The sequence below is a fragment of the Bufo bufo genome, chromosome 7 (genome assembly GCF_905171765.1).
Source record: "Bufo bufo chromosome 7, aBufBuf1.1, whole genome shotgun sequence".
Taxonomy (NCBI): domain Eukaryota; kingdom Metazoa; phylum Chordata; class Amphibia; order Anura; family Bufonidae; genus Bufo; species Bufo bufo.
Genome location: NC_053395.1, coordinates 18,712,967 through 18,733,728, shown reverse-complemented (window position 1 = coordinate 18,733,728; position 20,762 = coordinate 18,712,967). Strand labels below are relative to the sequence as shown.

Below are 20,762 nucleotides of genomic sequence, written 5' to 3'. Positions count from 1 at the left end.
TGTATTCGAAGGAATTCTGAATGCAGCTCTGGAGGTGACTGGAGAGATATAATCTATCCTCATGACACATTGGTCACTCGTCTAAACCACGAATATTGCATTAAAATAAAATGGACACAACAGATGCAAAGACTCTGAAAGAAGCTGATGATGGAATTTTGTAGAAATCATTTGCAGTTTCTGAGGCAAAGACGTTTTGGCCTTTTAAGCAACTTAGTTGAAATGTATATAAAACACATTATAGCTGTGATCATTCATATCTGGTCATCTATGGAAGAGATTTTTTATAAAATGTTACAAGATCCTAAAATCACAGTAATCCCAAGATAAATAAGTGGTATATATATATTTTCATGAGAATAATTCAGTAACAAAAATCACAGTGCGTGAGAGGATCTCAGTGGTTCAATTTCATCGGCTCCATTAGCTGTCCATCAAACCAGGGATGGGTAGGGTTATGGCTCCATAGCGAGATTATCCACCCCAACCTTTTGTGTGTATTTTTTCTGTAGAAAGAGAGAAAAATATAATTACTATACTACTACTAATACTGCGCCTGTGTACAAGAATATAACTATTATAATACTGCTCCCTGTATACAAGAATATAACTACTATAATACTGCCTCCTATGTACAAGAATATAACTACTATAATACTGCTCCTATGTACAAGAATATAACTACTATAATACTGCTCCTATGTACAAGAATATAACTACTATAATACTGCTCCTATGTACAAGAATATAACTACTATAATACTGCCTCTTATGTACAAGAATATAACTACTATAATACTGCTCCTATGTACAAGAATATAACTACTACAATACTGCCTCCTACGTACAAGAATATAACTACTATAATACTGCCTCCTATGTACAAGAATATAACTACTATAATACTGCTCCTATGTACAAGAATATAACTACTATAATTCTGCTCCTATGTACAGGAATATATCTGCTATAATACTGCTCCTATGTACAAGAATATAACTACTATAATACTGCTCCTATGTACAAGAATATAACTACTATAATACTGCCTCTTATGTACAAGAATATAACTACTATAATACTGCCTCCTATGTACAAGAATATAACTACTATAATACTGCCTCTTATGTACAGGAATATAACTACTATAATAACTGCCTCTTATGTACAGGAATATAGCTACTATAATACTGCTCCTATGTACAAGAATATAACTACTATAATACTGCTCTTATGTACAAGAATATAACTACTATAATACTGCCTCATATGTACAAGAATATATCTACTATAATACTGCCTCCTATGTACAAGAATATAACTACTATAATACTGCCTCCTATGTACAAGAATATAACTACTATAATACTGCCTCCTATGTACAAGAATATAACTACTATAATACTGCTCCTATGTACAAGAATATAACTACTATAATACTGCTCCTATGTACAAGAATATAACTACTATAATACTGCTCCTATGTACAAGAATATAACTACTATAATACTGCTCCTATGTACAAGAATATAACTACTATAATACTGCTCCTATGTACAAGAATATAACTACTATAATACTGCTCCTATGTACAAGAATATAACTACTATAATACTGCCTCCTATGTACAAGAATATAACTACTATAATACTGCCTCCTACGTACAAGAATATAACTACTATAATACTGCCTCCTACGTACAAGAATATAACTATTATAATACTGCCTCCTACTTACAAGAATATAACTACTATAATACTGCCTCCTACGTACAAGAATATAACTATTATAATACTGCTCCTATGTACAAGAATATAACTACTATAATACTGCTCCTATGTACAAGAATATAACTACTATAATACTGCTCCTATGTACAAGAATATAACTACTATAATACTGCCTCCTATGTACAAGAATATAACTACTATAATACTGCCTCCTGTGTACAAGAACATAACTACTATAATACTGCTCCTATGTACAAGAATATAACTACTATAATACTGCCTCCTATGTACAAGAATATAACTACTATAATACTGCTCCTATGTACAAGAATATAACTACTATAATACTGCTCCTATGTACAAGAATATAACTACTATAATACTGCCTCCTATGTACAAGAATATAATTACTATAATACTGCCTCCTATGTACAAGAATATAATTACTATAATACTGCCTCCTATGTACAAGAATATAACTACTATAATACTGCTGTCTGGGTGATTACCTATGATTCGCAGTTCAGACCTTCTCCTGTCTGCTCATTATCGTTAGTGATATATTAGGAGCCGTTATCTCTTTTAGTTGATAACACATTATTACGCTGTAGATTATGCAGTCATTCATGTTTCCTTTTTCAGAGATAAGGAGTCTGTGATGCATCTGCATGTATGTGGCGGTACTGGAGAAGACACAGCAGTTGGCCCCTTGCTTTCTGATTAGACCGTCTCGTGATTCTTTTGATGATCTCTTATTACTGTGCAGTTTTTCCACCTACCAGTTGACGTCACCGCCACTAATGTAGCCGGTAAAACATCCTACGGCAGCGCTAAAGACTGCCCATTTGTGCTGGTGACAACGCCAGGCTCACCGGTAGGCGTAAGTCGCCACCTCGCATACTAATGTGGAGCCTGGTAAGTCAGCGGTAGTAAAGAAAAAGCCCTTGCCCTGCCAGTTATAGCGCAGGGCAAGGGTGGCATCAGAGGTAGAAATGCTCCGATGCTCCACTCGTACATATTACATCAGTGAAGGTGAGCTTATGTCCGGCTGCAGCTCTGAACCCGGACAATCCCTTTAATTATTAGTTTGTTGGGGCCCCTTGTTTATGGGGCCCCTGTCCAGCTGCATGTTTGATATTCACACTCCTTCTGTATCAGGTTGAATGGCATAACTGATGCCATCCTAAGTCACTAATACAATGTTAGATTTTTTGGGGGCTCGTCCGGGATCGCTGGTCCCCGTAACGGGGGATGATGGGTTTTCAGACATTATCACGGATATCACCGCTTCCCTCAGTCTCTGCAGCCCAAATAATAACATTTTCTTCTATGGCTGAATAACTTGTAAAATAAATAATGCGACATTATCCAAGGTGGGGGGTGGAGGAGGTGGGGGATGGCGGATGTAATACCGACTGATAGAGAATATTAGGTTTTACGGGATGTGGTCCATTTGTTGTCCCCAGAGATGTCGATCTTGTATTAGTTGTAGAATTTTCTCGTTATTTTGGGATTTATCAACTCTGACAACATGATAATGACAAATGTGCAGTAAAGCGTCTACGCCGCAGGGACCTGCAGTGCAGTATTATACATTTATAATTGTAAAGATGCATTATGTGGTGACTGTCCGTAGTATTTTATAGTTACAGTATTTTTTTTTTTGAAATGTTGTTCATACACTCTATGGCGGTATTGCTTGGATGTTCTTTTGTACTATAATGTGGGCACTATATGGTATTATTACTTGGGTGCTCTACTGTACGGTTGTTTGTGCACTGTATGGTAGTATTACTTGGATGCACTATTGTTTTATTATTTGGGCAATGTGTGGAGGTGTTATTTGGATGTTCTGTACTAATATTTGAGCACTTTATGGTGGTATTCGTTGGGGGCTGTTTGTACTGTTATCTGGGTTCTGTATGGCGGTATTACATGGATGTCTTATGCACTAATATATATGGTGGTATTATCTTGGATGCTCCATTGCACTGAATGGTGGTTTTGTATGGTTTATGTACAGCAGTATTATTATATACCAGTATCACTCTCAGGCTCCTGATGGTAGTATTATTCGTGTGATGTGTGGCGGTGTTATTTGTGCACTATATGTTAGTAGTTTTTGTATATATGATAATATTTTGTAGAATGTTTCTCATACAAGGTTCAATTATTTCAGCTTTTATGCCCGTTTTTAATTTGACCAGTAGAGCGCCGATGCTAAAGTTAAACAAAGTCCCTCATCCAATCCCCGCCATTGCGTTCCAGCACTGGGAGTGGGGGGGGGGGGGGGATTTCTGTGGCCAAATACTGGCCTTACTGGTTACCCCAAGCAGCACCTCACTGAGTCATGTTGGTGATTTGACATCCTCGGTCTCTGCAAATCCCGCCCCTGCGCCGTCCATTTTAGTATTAGGCGCAGGCGCAGCGAGTGAAGGACGGCAGCAGGCGAGCGTCCTTCACTCACTGCGCCTAATACTAAAATGGACTGCGCAGGCGCGGGCTTTGCAGGGCACGGAGGAGACCGAGGACGTCAATCACCTTTACAAGGGCGTGCCAAACGGAGCCTCTAGGTGCTGCGGCAACGCCCCACTAGCGCCTAGAGGCTCATTTGCATATTATAAAAGTCATTATTTAGCGCGAACGGCGGCGGGCACGGAGATATAAGTCGCGCGGTTATGTTCTGCTGACATTCGCACATCGCCGCTGTCAGCCAGCTACATAACGATTTTTCCGATGACAGAAACCCTTTAATAAGCGGGATGACAGCTCGGTCCGAAGGCGCGGCGCTCTCGTCAGGCAGAGACATGCATTACCTTGTCCACTTGGGAATCACAGTCACAGCAGCAGCAGCAAAAACATCTGATTAGAACCAGGAGGATGAGGAGGAGGATGAGCCCTGGGGACGGAGATGACAGAAGACAGATGGGTGCGTGGATACGTAGTAACAAGATAAAGCCACATCAAAGAGGGAAGAAGCAATAGGTGACATTGTATCCAGCGCAGGCGCACAGCTCTACTGCTGCTGTCTATGATCATCCTGCGACTTCACCAGCCCTCCGAGGGTCCACGACAGGGACGCCCGGTGGCTGCACTGTGAAGAAAGGTCACCTTCTTTGGCAATCACGGATTTGCTGCCGACCATATGCAAAGTGAATAGGAAACGAACAATCGTAGTGGCGATCATTCGTCCTCCATTGACTTTACAACGTCACACATTAAACGAGCGTCGATCGACTTGAATATCATTGATAGGTTCTGGTTATTAGCCAATAACGAGCGCCAGTTGTCGATAGCTCCTCGTTTCAAGTACCTTTCACACAGCCCGATGCAAAATGAATGGGGGATGAATGATCGCTATTACGATTGTTCATACCATTCCCCATTGACTTTGCATATCCATGTTTACTCAAGGCGACCTGCTGCCGATTTTTAGATATCGTGTGAAAGATGCAATCACCCACCATATGAGAATGTGGATGAATGATCGTTAGTACGATCATTCCTTCCCCATCCACTTTGCATGTTGTCAGCAGCACATCCATGTTTACACAAAGCTGATTTTAGATGCCGTGTGAGAAATGCGATCACCCGTCAAATGAGCGTTTCACTGGTTTGTTGGGTGACCGCCAGCAGCTTTACAGTGGGGGGAGGGGGGGGGAACAAAAAAATAAAATAAAGACAAACAAATTCTCACCAATGAAAACAAAGAAAATGACGAAAGCGGCGATATCCCAGTCTGACTGGAACATCTGCTTGGTGGCAATCCGTCCCACCACATCGTTCCACTGGTCCTGCAGCTCCTGACCGATGTTACCGCTGGACATTGTGGGGGCGTTCTCTTCTTTGGTGCCGCAACTTACCTACAGATCAAAAGAGACATATAACGTTACAGCGCAAAGCGTGGCGTCGGCGCAGAAAAGTTAGGGATCCAGAACATCTCAATAAGGCTACATGCACACGAACGTTGTTTGTTTCCGTGTCCGTTCCGTTTTTTTGGGGGGATAGGATGCGGACCCATTCATTTCAATGGGTCCGCAAAAAATGCGTGTGCTGTCCGCACCAGTATGTCCGTTCCGTAGCCCTGCAATAAATATAGAACGTGTCCTATTCTTGTCCATTTTAGGCATTGTTACAAAAAAAACGGATGGCGGACCGCAAAACACATACGGTCGTGTGCATGTAGCCTAAAAAAAGATAATGGGAAATCCTCACACTTCGGGCTCGTTCACGCGACCGTATGTCTTTTTTTAGTGTTTTGCTGGCTGTTTTTCCCGGATCCGTTTTTTTCCTTTTTTTTTTTTACAGTAGTATTTCCATTTCCGTTCCGTTTTTCCGTATGGCGTATACAGTAATTACATAGAAAAAAATTGGGCTGGGCATAACATTTTTAATAGATGGTTCCGCAAAAACGGAACAGATACAGAAGACATACGGAGTACATGTGTTCCGTTATTTTTTTTTTTTGCTGACCCATTGACTTGAATGGAGCAACGGAACGTGATTTGTGGGCGATAATAGGACATGTTCTATCTTTGAACGGAATGGAAAAACGGAAATACGGAAACGGAACGCATACAGAGTACATTCAGTTTTAAAAAAATAAATAAATTGGTTCCGTATACGGAACGCAAAAAACGTTCGTGTGAACGAGCCCTTCTTCTTGTATCTGTTTCTGGGAAAGCTGGGTGACAACTAGTATGGCATCATTACGGCTCCAGCTGAGGTTGTCATACCAACTTTTCTACGATCTACGGGGCTGTATCGCTGCGCTTGCCGTGCAGGACCCTGGGAAAGCTGGATGACGGACCCCGCTGCAGCTGTAAGGGCAGCGAGAATGACGTTCACCACCCAAATCGTGACCTCGTTGAGATCTGCGTTCAGCCCGACAGGTGATGTTTACATGTTGTCTTGTTGCCGCGACGAACGAGTTAGAACTAAATGTATCGTTTCCTGTTTTGTTTACATTATTGTTATTTTTTTATTTTTTTTATTTTTTTTATTTATTTATTTATTTTACGTTATGTTTCTTCCTGGAAACCATCAACTGCTGGGGAATGATCTATGGTACTGGCTCCCTATTAACACATCGTATGCCATTAGGTTAATTTGCTAATGAGCCTGACTGTCCTAGGTAAGCCATGAAGTATGGCGCAGTGAGATCTGTCAGCAGCGGCTAGCCTGCTTGTTGATGGTTACCATCTAGCAATGTTTTATTTTATTTTATTTTTCCTTTCAGATTGGAACTGCCCTGGAGAGCATCTAATTGACATGGATCTGACTCTGACACGCTGGCAAAAAGCTGCAGCCAGGCGGACATTTCCCCTGATGGACTTCTCCACAGTTTGTAAGATCAGGACTGTCAGGTCTGGTTCCTCTCCCATGACGCCTATGATAGTTGTCAGTCTGCCCCCTACTGGTCAGAGAGATGTAATGATAGGGGCAGGTAAGTGCACCCAGCTCCAGGCCTGGCGGTCTGTGTACTGGCTGCACCTTATACCGCAGGATAAATATTAGACGTCTTTGTTGTGTCGCCAGAACATGATTTACCTGCGTCTTTCATTTGTCCCATCAGATGACGCAGATTAGAAGTGAGAAGGAGACAAGAGCTATTATGTGTAGGTGTATTATCGGATCTTTGTCTGTGCATGTCATACTACCGCCATATAGTGCTAAAATAACAGAGCGCCAAATGTAGTGCATGTCATACAGAACCCTCAACATGAGCTGCAATACAGGAGCAGCAGACGCCTTAGTGCCCATACAACAGTATCCGATAGTGGAGCACCTGTAATCATAGTGCCCATATCAGAGCAGACATATGTAATAGTGCCAACATTAATGATACTTCACATAGCGACCCTATACAAGACACACTGATCATACCATAGTGACCATATAGTAATACCAACCATAGTGACCGTATAGTAATACTAACCATAGTGACCATATAATATACCAACCATAGTGACCATATAGTAATACCAACCATAGTGACCATATAGTAATACCAACCATAGTGACCATATAGTAATACCAACCATAGTGACCGTATAATATACCAACCATAGTGACCGTATAATATACCAACCATAGTGACCGTATAGTAATACTAACCATAGTGACCATATAATATACCAACCATAGTGACCATATAGTAATACCAACCATAGTGACCGTATAATAATACCAACCATAGTGACCATATAGTAATACCAACCATAGTGACCATATAGTAATACCAACCATAGTGACCATATAGTAATACCAACCATAGTGACCGTATAGTAATACCAACCATAGTGACCATATAATATACCAACCATAGTGACCATATAGTAATACCAACCATAGTGACCGTATAGTAATACCAACCATAGTGACCGTATAGTAATACTAACCATAGTGACCATATAATATACCAACCATAGTGACCGTATAGTAATACCAACCATAGTGACCGTATAGTAATACCAACCATAGTGACCGTATAATATACCAACCATAGTGACCATATAGTAATACCAACCATAGTGACCGTATAGTAATACCAACCATAGTGACCATATAGTAATACTAACCATAGTGACCATATAATATACCAACCATAGTGACCGTATAGTAATACTAACCATAGTGACCATATAATATACCAACCATAGTGACCGTATAGTAATACTAACCATAGTGACCATATAATATACCGACCATATAGTAATACTAACCATAGTGACCGTATAGTAATACCAACCATAGTGACCGTATAGTAATACTAACCATAGTGACCATATAATATACCAACCATAGTGACCGTATAGTAATACTAACCATAGTGACCATATAATATACCAACCATAGTGACCATATAGTAATACTAACCATAGTGACCATATAATATACCAACCATAGTGACCGTATAGTAATACTAACCATAGTGACCATATAATATACCAACCATAGTGACCGTATAATATACCAACCATAGTGACCGTATAGTAATACCAACCATAGTGACCGTATAGTAATACCAACCATAGTGACCGTATAGTAATACCAACCGTAGTGACCATATAATATACCAACCATAGTGACCATATAGTAATACTAACCATAGTGACCGTATAGTAATACCAACCATAGTGACCATATAGTAATACCAACCATAGTGACAGTATAGTAATACCAACCATAGTGACCGTATAGTAATACCAACCATAGTGACCGTATAGTAATACCGACCATAGTGACCGTATAGTAATACCGACCATAGTGACCGTATAGTAATACCGACCATAGTGACCGTATAGTAATACCGACCATAGTGACCGTATAGTAATACCAACCATAGTGACCGTATAGTAATACCGACCATAGTGACCGTATAGTAATACCGACCATGGTGACCGTATAGTAATACCGACCATAGTGACCGTATAGTAATGCCAACCACAGTGACCGTATAGTAATACCGACCACAGTGACCGTATAGTAATACCGACCATAGTGACCGTATAGTAATACCGACCATAGTGACCGTATAGTAATGCCAACCATAGTGACCGTATAGTAATACCGACCATAGTGACCGTATAGTAATACCGACCATAGTGACCGTATAGTAATACCGACCATGGTGACCGTATAGTAATACCGACCATAGTGACCGTATAGTAATACTAACCATAGTGACCATATAATAATACCAACCATAGTGACCGTATAGTAATACCGACCATAGTGACCGTATAGTAATACCGACCATAGTGACCGTATAGTAATACCAACCATAGTGACCGTATAGTAATACCAACCATAGTGACCGTATAGTAATACCGACCATAGTGACCGTATAGTAATACCGACCATGGTGACCGTATAGTAATACCGACCATAGTGACCGTATAGTAATACCGACCATAGTGACCGTATAGTAATGCCAACCATAGTGACCGTATAGTAATACCGACCATAGTGACCGTATAGTAATACCGACCATAGTGACCGTATAGTAATACCGACCATGGTGACCGTATAGTAATACCGACCATAGTGACCGTATAGTAATACTAACCATAGTGACCATATAATAATACCAACCATAGTGACCGTATAGTAATACCGACCATAGTGACCGTATAGTAATACCGACCATAGTGACCGTATAGTAATACCAACCATAGTGACCGTATAGTAATACCAACCATAGTGACCGTATAGTAATACCGACCATAGTGACCGTATAGTAATACCGACCATGGTGACCGTATAGTAATACCGACCATAGTGACCGTATAGTAATACCGACCATAGTGACCGTATAGTAATGCCAACCACAGTGACAATACAGGAATGCCTATCATAGTGACTATGTTTAACATGACATGATGGGGGTTGTATTCCCCCGACCCAGGCGGCCATCATCCTCTTCCTCACAGGTATGCGGTATGTTGTGTGCGGCTCCACTTCCTCCTCCATACCTGCGCGCGCGCCTCGTGCTGTAGATATTAATGATTAGATCTCCACCTGTCAGTAAACCTCCTAACAGTGCCGAATCTACAGCCGGGGGATGGGCTGGACGTCTCTCACATGTGCGGGCCCCGGGCCCCTGCTGCATGAGTGCCTATAAATGTATCCTATGGCATTGATGTGAGGGTCACAATCAGCATCCATTCCACTCGGTGTTTTTCAGCTCCAGATCTCTGCTTGCTGTCAGTGAATGAGAACATAGTTTGTCCTCACAGCTGGGGGTCCATTATAGTTGTATCCAGACATTTTCCTGCACTGACACACTGTCACGGGGAAAGCTTGTGCTGATGTGTTTAGCTCATTGTCTAATCTGGATACAATTGTAGCAAACCCTCAGCTGTGAGAAATACTGGGATTCACTCATTCACTGACAGTAAGCAGAGGCTTTGAAAATGGTGAAAAACTGGAAGCCCCCTTTTAAGGCTGAGGCTATAGGGGATCTCGGGTGCATGAGGCACATATGTTCTGCTATATGATACCGCAGCGCTGGCTGATGGACTGCGACATTGTGACGCCCCCTCTCCTGTACAGAGAGCAGACATGGCTGTGATTATACTGCAGGGGTCTTACAAGTAATGGGGGGTCCACACACTGGGTGGGTGGGGGGTACGTACCTGCTGAGGAGGAGTGGGCAGCCCGTCTTCTTCCTGCTTCCTGCACAGTGGGTAGGTGTGCCCAGGTGTGGGAACCTGTATGACAACCTGCGGAGGAGGGGAGGAGGACGAGCTGAGCGCTGCTGCGGGGGCGGCCGGACGCCTGTTCACACGCAGCAGATAATCCAACTCTGCCCTGAGGGAAGCGGCAGGGACCGGGTCCACTTTTCTCTGTATACTTTGTTTCACTGTCAAAACCTCTGCTTGCTGTCAGTGAATGAGAACGCTCTTGTATGCCTTCAGAGGCTCCAGTCCTGTGTACATACAATTGTATGCGGCTTAGGGCTCGTTCACACGACCGGATGGCTTTTTCAGTGTTTTGCAGTCCTTTTTTTTATCGGATCTGCTTTTCCGTTTTTTATTTCAGTAGTGTTTCTGGTTCCGTTTTTCCGTATGGCATATACAGTAATTGCATAGAAAAAAATTGGGCTGGGCCTAAAATTTTCAATAGAGGGTTCCGCAAAAACGAAACGGATACGGGAGACATACGGAGTACATTCCGTTTTGTTTTTTTGCGGAACCGTTGAAATGAATGGTTCCGTATACGGAGCGCAAAAAAACGTTTGTGTGAACGAGCCCTTAGACAGAGGGGTCGTCCTGTGGATAGGGGAGACGTTCCTAGGACGGGGTCACCCATCCGCAGCTGCTGCACAAGCCTCTCTGATGGTTTGTTACAATGTATCAGTCTGGGCTCCGGAGACTTCCTGCAGGATACAAGAGGCACAGATACTAGGCGCCCTACCTGAGGGTTAGCAGAAGAGCCACAGTGGGCCCCTGCCCCGCTCTTGGCCCCTGCCCCGCTCTTGGCCCCTGCCCCGCTCTTGGCCCCTGCTCCGCTCTTGGCCCCTGCTCCGCTCTTGGCCCCTGCTCCGCTCTTGGCCCCTGCTCCGCTCTTGGCCCCTGCACCGCTCTTGGCCCCTGCTCCGCTCTTGGCCCCTGCTCCGCTCTTGGCCCTGCAGCCTCCTCCTCATCTACCAAGCGCGGCGCCGCGCAGTGGCTTGGGTTGGTATTGCAGCTCAGTCCCATTCACTTGAATTGTGCCAACAGCGGATTCGGACCCCCACTAGTGAGATATTCATGACCGATCCTGAGGAGCCTTTAACCCCTTGTGTGCTACCACTAGATTTCTGCCCGACCCCCGTTCCGGTGCAGGGGACAGACGCAGACATTCTTGCTGCATGTGAATAGACCTCTAGACTGCTGTTTTGCAGCCTCCACCAAGGTCAGCAGGGGGGTCATCATATTATGCGACCCCCCAGAGCCGTGTCACTCCTTACCCTTTAAATTTAAGCACTGGAGAGGTCCGAGTGATTCCAGCCCCTCCCCCATGTCCGTGGGCTATGTGAATGAGGCCGCTGCCTTCATAGCGGACGGATCCACGTAGATGTATTGATCGCCTCCCGGCTCAATCATTGCTTCATCAATAAAGTCACGAATCGTCACTAAAGTCTGTAATGTATGCTCCAGAAGGCAAAGGGTTAACCCAGCCTCCCAAACATGTAACGGGGGTCAGAGCTGCACCTTCGCACATATTGCTCCCCTGGTAATATTCTGTCTGCCTGCAGCCACCACTAGAGGGCGCCCACCGCCTTCTTGTATACATCTGTATGCAGTCAGCTCCCCCTGGTGGCGACTGCAGGAAACTCAATGAAACCAGTTCAAAGCAATCCTGTGTTCTATGGTAGGTGCGCCCACTGCCTGCCTACTTACCTCATCCAGCCCTCGCTGCCTCTCGTCAGCTTACCCTCCTTGTATCATTCATGAAAAGTACTGCGACCTTCGTTGCTCCTCCCTTCTTAAGATCACTGCTTGCTGTCTGTGAATGGCAACACTCTTATTTTTTTTCATAAGGTCATGTTGACCTAATGCTTCTCACAGCTGACAGTTTGTTACAGTGTAGCCATCTCGTATCACTCATATGAACACTTGTCTTCCATAGAGTTGTATGAGTCCTTCGAGTGAGTAGGGATGTGGGGGGGGGGGGGGGGGGGGGCCTGTACTAGCGCCAGTGGTGGGGCCAACCAGTAGCTCTGCCACAAGTAGGATGAAAATTCCAGGCAGCTGCAGTACTGATCAGTGTCCAGCAGGTGGTGCTGTGTCATTCAGAATGTAATAGAGCAGGGACAGAACCACTGCTTCCAGTATCAGACACAAGGGCCCTAATGTTATCTCTGCGCCGGGCCCTTGACATCTGATCAGGCGATGACACTCTGATTAAACATACGTCGGTGGTGCGACTGCGTGACGTCTGTGACCGCGGGGTCACCACTACTGCATCATGCACAGTGCTATGGTGGGGAGGAGGATGTAGTGTTCATACATCTTGTATATTGTGCTGCAACCAGTATATTCCGCCTATAGGAAAGGGGAATGGAGCAAGGGCTCCTGCTATGGGGCCCCTAAAAACTAGGGGCCCATTCTAAGTTGGTCTCGCCCTCATCCAAGGAGGACCCGCAAGGGGATGCGGTCGACGCAGGCGCTGCAGCCTCAGCAGACATGGAAGTAGAAGGAATCGCTCAAATCTTGGTGTCAAGCAGCTGCTGAAAGGAGGGTTAATTTTATCATGGTCATTATGGATGAGGCCGATCTAAGCTGTGGACTGTCCCGCCGTAACTACAACTCCCAGCATGCCCTGACGGAGGCTGGGAGCTGTGGTTCTAAATCGGCTTGGGTAGGGGACCAAGACTGCATAGTAAACACTCCCTGGGTAATAGGAAACCAATGATGATGGAGGTCAGGGATCTGATGAGAGTTGTAGTCCAGCACACTGGTGATCATGTGACTTGTATTATTCATATGGTTGTGATTACAGCTCCGCTCTCTTCCAGATTTAATTAAAGTAAATAATTGCAATTCCTTGAAGACGCTTCGCGGTGTCGGTCCCGGGACCGCAGCTGGCGCGTCAGCGCGACATTGTTTAATGTCACTGAGGCTCCGCAGGATGATGTCCCCAGGTATACAGAGCGCAAACTGGGGCGCCAGGAGGAATTAACCTCTCACAGTCCATAAATAGACTTTGTATCTAACGCGTTTCGGGCCGTGGATTGAAATGCATCACTGTGACCTTCTGGTAACTATTGGAGGAGACATCAGCTACAGTTACCGAAACAAGTTGAATTTTTTTCTCTCAAAATGACTGGGAAAAAAATATGTTCATGTTGGACTGAAACGCATCACAGTGGCTGGGTTTTAGTTTTCCACGAAAAACTCACCGATACGCATCGGTCACTGTGGCATGTTTGAAAAAAAATTCACGTTGACCAAAATGCGTCGGCTTCTAGACTATTTTATTTCCTTCTAAAGTCAGTGTGACGCATTTCGATCCACAGGAGATCTTTGTTAGTCTGATTTAGAAGGGTTAAAACGTGTTTCAGTGAAATGCATTTTCCTTCTTTTTAATCACTTAGACACTCATCGCACTAAATGATGATGCGTTTAAGTCCAGCACAGATCAAATGGTCTGTGTGCTGGGTCAAAATGAGTCACACAATATACTCGGCAATGCACTCAGGGGGGTCTATTATGAAGGGATTGAAACGCATCAATGTGGCTATAATCCCAGTGATTTGAGTGCATGGGGGAGCCTGCAAGGAATCGCATCCTCCATTCACTGTGGCGCATTTCAGTCTTCAGATCTTATATGGTCCGAGTTTTTTTTATTAAGAAAACTGTCCAATTGCAACGCATTTCAGTCTAGCACAGATCATCTTCAGTCTGTGTGTCAAATCAACACTTCATAATGACTGGGGTCCAGTTGATAAGACGCGTTTCATTTCTATGTAACCTAGTTTTTAGTCGTCTCCTTGAAAAAGATCAGACCCATCACTCAGACTGGAATAGATTTTTCCACATGGGGTCATCAATATAGTTCAATCACAGTGACGCATTTCAATCCAGCGCAAGATTATTTTAGTCTGTTTTAAGAAGACTTGCACATCGAAGTGACGGTAATTTATTCTCATTGTCAATCCCTACGATGCGTTTCAGTTCAGCACATATATATTATTTTTTTTCCTTACCAGGCCCGGAAAGCACTTAAATCACTGATGCATTTTGACCCAAGACAGAATAATAATAATAATAAAAAAAAAAGTCTTGGTGTTGGCTTGAAATGCCTCACAGTAAGGGCAGTTTTTGCGGACCCATTGAAGTGAATGGTTGCGCCTACGGTCTGCAAAAAAAACCGGAACGTAAGCGGAAAAAAAATACATTCGTGTGAATGAGCCCTAAAGGAGGATATTTTTCAACTCAGAGTCCCCGATGCACATAAGCCACTGGGACGCGTTTCAGTCCAACATGGATCTTTTTCTTACAGACCTGTTACAGTGACTGGAGTCTAGTTCAGTCTTCTCCAGTCATTTATTTCTTTCTTGCATTGCTTTGACTCAGGAGACAACCAGCAGGATACTGAATGCAGCCTTGGGTGTGATTAGAGCATAAAACACAATGCAGTTTGTGATCAAAAGTAAAGCGTCTGAAAAACTCTCAGCGTTATTGATTTATGCTGCAGGGAGCATTGCAGCAATCTTCATTACCAGTCCTGCTCTCCATCTCGTGTGCAAATCTTCATCACAATTGACATTTTTATAGATTTTTCTTTTTTGTCGTTCTGTGTTCATTTCCCTTCATTACATCCGATTATAATCTACAAACGCGTTTATCCTCGGCCCCCCGCCGCTGCCTCCTTTCTCTCCGTCCTGTGAGTTGTATATCAGACGTTATATACTGGGACCTGGCAGAACCGATACTGGGACCTGGCGGAACCGATACTGGGACCTGACGGAACCGATACTGGGACCTGACGGAACCGATACTGGGACCTGACGGTACCGATACTGGGACCTGACGGAACCGATACTGGGACCTGACGGAACCGATACTGGGACCTGACGGAACCGATACTGGGACCTGACTGAACCGATACTGGGACCTGACGGAACCGATACTGGGACCTGGCGGAACCGATACTGGGACCTGACGGAACCGATACTGGGACCTGACGGAACCGATACTGGGACCTGACGGTACCGATACTGGGACCTGACGGAACCGATACTGGGACCTGACGGAACCGATACTGGGACCTGACGGAACCGATACTGGGACCTGACTGAACCGATACTGGGACCTGACGGAACCGATACTGGGACCTGACTGAACCGATACTGGGACCTGACGGAACCGATACTGGGACCTGACGGAACCGATACTGGGACCTGACGGAACCGATACTGGGACCTGACGGAACCGATACTGGGACCTGACGGAACCGATACTGGGACCTGACGGAACCGATACTGGGACCTGACGGAACCGATACTGGGACCTGACGGAACCGATACTGGGACCTGACGGAACCGATACTGGGACCTGACGGAACCGATACTGGGACCTGACGGAACCGATACTGGGACCTGACGGAACCGATACTGGGACCTGACGGAAACTGTGTCTCCTGTGTCGCACAATCACAGTCTGTCTAATTCTGTACCACACAATCATAGTCTGTCTCATTCTGTGTCGCACAATCACAGTCTGTCTAATCCTGTGTCGCACAATCATAGTCTGTCTCATCCTGTGTCACACAATCATATTCTGTCTCATCCTGTGTCACACAATCATAGTCTGTCTCATCCTGTGTCACACAATCACAGTCTGTCTAATTCTGTGTCACACAATCATAGTCTGTCTCATCCTGTGTCACACAATCACAGTCTGTCTCATTCTGTGTCACACAATCATAGTCTGTCTCATTCTGTGTCACACAATCACAGTCTGTCTCATCCTGTGTCACACAATCACAGTCTGTCTAATTCTGTGTCACACAATCATAGTCTGTCTCATCCTGTGTCACACAATCATAGTCTGTCTCATCCTGTGTCACACAATCATAGTCTGTCTCATTCTGTGTCACACAATCATAGTCTGTCTCATTCTGTGTCACACAATCACAGTCTGTCTCATTCTGTGTCACACAATCATAGTCTGTCTCATTCTGTGTCACACAATCACAGTCTGTCTCATTCTGTGTCACACAATCATAGTCTGTCTCATTCTGTGTCACACAATCATAGTCTGTCTCATCCTGTGTCACACAATCATAGTCTGTCTAATCATGTGTCACACAATCATAGTCTGTCTAATCATGTGTCACACAATCATAGTCTGTCTAATCCTGTGTCACACAATCATAGTCTGTCTAATCCTGTGTCACACAATCACAGTCTGTCTCATTCTGTGTCACACAATCACAGTCTGTCTCATCCTGTGTCACACAATCACAGTCTGTCTAATTCTGTGTCACACAATCATAGTCTGTCTCATCCTGTGTCACACAATCATAGTCTGTCTCATCCTGTGTCACACAATCATAGTCTGTCTCATTCTGTGTCACACAATCCTATTCTGTCTCATCCTGTGTCACACAATCATAGTCTGTCTCATCCTGTGTCACACAATCATAGTCTGTCTCATTCTGTGTCACACAATCCTATTCTGTCTCATCCTGTGTCACACAATCATAGTCTGTCTCATCCTGTGTCACACAATCACAGTCTGTCTAATTCTGTGTCACACAATCATAGTCTGTCTCATCCTGTGTCACACAATCATAGTCTGTCTAATCCTGTGTCACACAATCATAGTCTGTCTCATCCTGTGTCACACAATCATAGTCTGTCTCATCCTGTGTCACACAATCACAGTCTGTCTCATCCTGTGTCACACAATCGCAGTCTGTCTCATCCAGTGTCACACAATCACAGTCTGTCTAATCATGTGTCACACAATCATAGTCTGTCTCATCCTGTGTCACACAATCATAGTCTGTCTCATCCTGTGTCACACAATCACAGTCTGTCTCATCCTGTGTCACACAATCACAGTCTGTCTAATCATGTGTCACACAATCATAGTCTGTCTCATCCTGTGTCACACAATCATAGTCTGTCTAATCATGTGTCACACAATCATAGTCTGTCTAATCATGTGTCACACAATCATAGTCTGTCTAATCCTGTGTCACACAATCATAGTCTGTCTAATCCTGTGTCACACAATCACAGTCTGTCTCATTCTGTGTCACACAATCACAGTCTGTCTCATCCTGTGTCACACAATCACAGTCTGTCTCATCCTGTGTCACACAATCACAGTCTGTCTAATTCTGTGTCACACAATCATAGTCTGTCTCATCCTGTGTCACACAATCATAGTCTGTCTCATCCTGTGTCACACAATCATAGTCTGTCTCATTCTGTGTCACACAATCCTATTCTGTCTCATCCTGTGTCACACAATCATAGTCTGTCTCATTCTGTGTCACACAATCACAGTCTGTCTCATCCTGTGTCACACAATCACAGTCTGTCTCATCCTGTGTCACACAATCGCAGTCTGTCTCATCCAGTGTCACACAATCGCAGTCTGTCTCATCCTGTGTCACACAATCGCAGTCTGTCTCATCCTGTGTCACACAATCGCAGTCTGTCTCATCCTGTGTCACACAATCACAGTCTGTCTCATCCTGTGTCACACAATCGCAGTCTGTCTCATCCTGTGTCACACAATCACAGTCTGTCTCGTTCTGTGTCACATGTATAAAACATACAGCACATGGTGACGTCACGGACCGCGGGCGCGTTTTTCACTTTCTAGCTCTCATTCAGACTCCGGCGTCTCTCTTTAGGAGAATTATCCGTGAGGAACTTCCAGGAAAAAAAAATTCCGGAAAAAAAATACGGAAAATCAGTGAAACCAGACAGCAATATTAACCCCTGCGGTGCCAGAAATGGTGCAGCCTATTAGATTTACCGAGGGCGGGGATGTTATATGTGAAATCCGCCTGGATACTGCGAGAGCGACCACAATCAGACCACGTGGACGGGAAACGTAATTCGGTTCCATATTGACTGCGGCCGACACTCCTCTTGAGCTAATGTAGTAATGGATTTAAAGGGCCAGTACACCTAAAAGTCCTTGATTTGGCTCCTTCTGTCACTGTGCTATAAATTCTATTTAGCCTTTTAGATTTTCTGCCCCTAGAAAAGCTGGGTGACAGCTTCCTCATACTCCTGAAGGCAAGCCTGAGAATTTGTGTGGTTACTGTCGCTTTAAGAACGCTGACCTATCAGTAACACTCCCTGCAGGGGCTCCTGGGGTACCCTGTTACCTCCGATCACGACCCTGACTATGATACTCATCATCCCTTGCCCTGGCCGTGAATCTGTGGACGGTGATCAGAAGCGTCAGGACCTCCGGGAGAATAACCAGTTGAGTGTGAAACGCGTGCGGCACAGCGGTGGGTGATGGTTTGATGTGATGTGATTGGATGGCGCCGGCGTCACGTACAATATGCACTTATTAGGATGCTTGCATGGATGAGGGGGTCGTATAAAATCGTCGACACCTGGCAGAAAATCACCCGTCACCTCTAATCTACTGACGCGTTTCACGCTCTCATTCTCCGAACGCTGCAGCCATGTAACATAATATACTTCCGATAGCAGTTCTTCACTCTTTTCAAGATCTCTGTTTTCTGTCAGTAAATAGAAACATTCTTTTTGACACCCAGAGGCTGAAAAGCCGACCCCTGACCTAATACATTTAAACAGCTGAGGGTTTGTTACAGTTGTATCCAGTCTAGACAGTCTGGACTTTGAACCGATACATTGTAACAACAAACCCTAGAGAGCTGAAGTGTTGACCTCACAGAGGATTGGGTTGTAACAAACCCAAAGTATTGTCAGCCTCTGAATGTCATTAAACATGTTCCCATTCACAGGCAGCAAGCAGAGGTATTGAAACTGGGAAGAAAAGAAGTGACAAAGTTACTTCTGGTTCTACATGAATTAAAGGAGTTTTGATATTGATGGCCTGTCCTCAGGATATGTCAGTAATATCAGATTAAGCTTCATCCACAGGGGGTGAGATATGTACCCATGATGCCCACCAGGTATATGCCGCATGGTGCTGGGTAGCGGGCACCTTGTCCCAGCGCTGCTCCCGGCCACACACTTTTCCTCCATTTTCAGTGTTTTTCCCATTGGAGATCTGACTGCTCATCACCAGGGAACTCATTATCTGCCTAGATGGTATTTTATACTCCAGTCACATCCAAAGCTGCACTCACAATCATGACGATTTCTTTCTAGCAGAGATCCACACCATATGGTAGCCGTCTGACGATGACCTGTTGACAACCCCAAGGGCAACATGCAGGATTGTGAATGCAGCTCTGGGTGTGACTGGAGTATAATACATGACAAGTGGCGTTATGCTTTAAGGCGATGGTCTCCATCCTTATGGGGGGGAGGGGGTCATCACCGAGCGTCACTAATTGTTCTGGGTGTCGGTGATATCTTAAATCACGCAGGATAAAATGGTTGTCGGGGCAACTAAGGACTAAATGCTCCAGTAATATTACTCTGCAGTGTCCAATAATTCCACCACATAGTGCCCGCATAGCAATGCCGTACACTACCCACATAATGACGTCACATGCTCTTCATATGCCAGTGCCATGCAATGTGGAACTAAAACCAGCAAAAAGCACCCAAATAATGCCACCATCCAGTGCCCACGTAGCAATGCCACACAGTGAAACATAATAGCACCAAACAATGCTCAAATAACTAGGTGATATATAATAAAAGCATAAAATACTTAAATACAGTAACTGTAATGCACATTACCCACATTTTTTTATGTTATGCAATGCCAACAAATAATTCCACCACATACTGTCAATATAACTGCCCTACAGTGTAAATAATACCACCCTACGGTTCACATAGAAGTCCCATATAGCTTGACCATAAAATGGCCAAATAAATAACACATGACTTAACAATGG

The 20,762-nt window shown here is 44.2% G+C and overlaps 1 protein-coding gene across 2 annotated transcripts; it reads right to left on the bottom strand.

Annotated features, from left to right (window-relative positions):
* Positions 1–193: 193 nt before the first annotated feature.
* On the bottom strand, positions 194–20,413 carry SMIM22 (small integral membrane protein 22). Of its 2 annotated transcripts, XM_040439927.1 has the most exons (5): positions 20,403–20,413; positions 10,871–10,896; positions 5,428–5,593; positions 4,547–4,629; positions 194–506 (listed from the first exon to the last, which is right to left on the bottom strand). In XM_040439927.1, the coding sequence occupies exons 3-5, from the start codon at positions 5,555–5,557 to the stop codon at positions 456–458; spliced, it is 264 nt and encodes an 87-aa protein (XP_040295861.1). In that variant the 5' UTR covers positions 5,558–5,593; positions 10,871–10,896; positions 20,403–20,413; the 3' UTR covers positions 194–455. The 2 variants fall into 2 exon arrangements, with proteins under 2 accessions (XP_040295861.1, XP_040295860.1); XM_040439926.1 differs by lacking the exon at positions 20,403–20,413 and having other exon boundaries at positions 10,871–10,943.
* Positions 20,414–20,762: the final 349 nt, after the last annotated feature.

What these genes read in the sequence shown, in the direction of transcription:
- SMIM22 (XM_040439927.1), bottom strand. Translation starts at nt 5,557, where the DNA reads ATGTCCAGCGGTAACATCGGTCAGGAGCTGCAGGACCAGTGGAACGAT. An exon ending in CATTTTCTTTGTTTTCATTG is followed by an intron (nt 4,630 to 5,427) that starts GTGAGAATTTGT and finishes CTCCGTCCCCAG; the next exon opens with GGCTCATCCTCCTCCTCATC. An exon ending in GTGATTCCCAAGTGGACAAG is followed by an intron (nt 507 to 4,546) that starts GTAATGCATGTC and finishes CTCTTTCTACAG; the next exon opens with AAAAAATACACACAAAAGGT.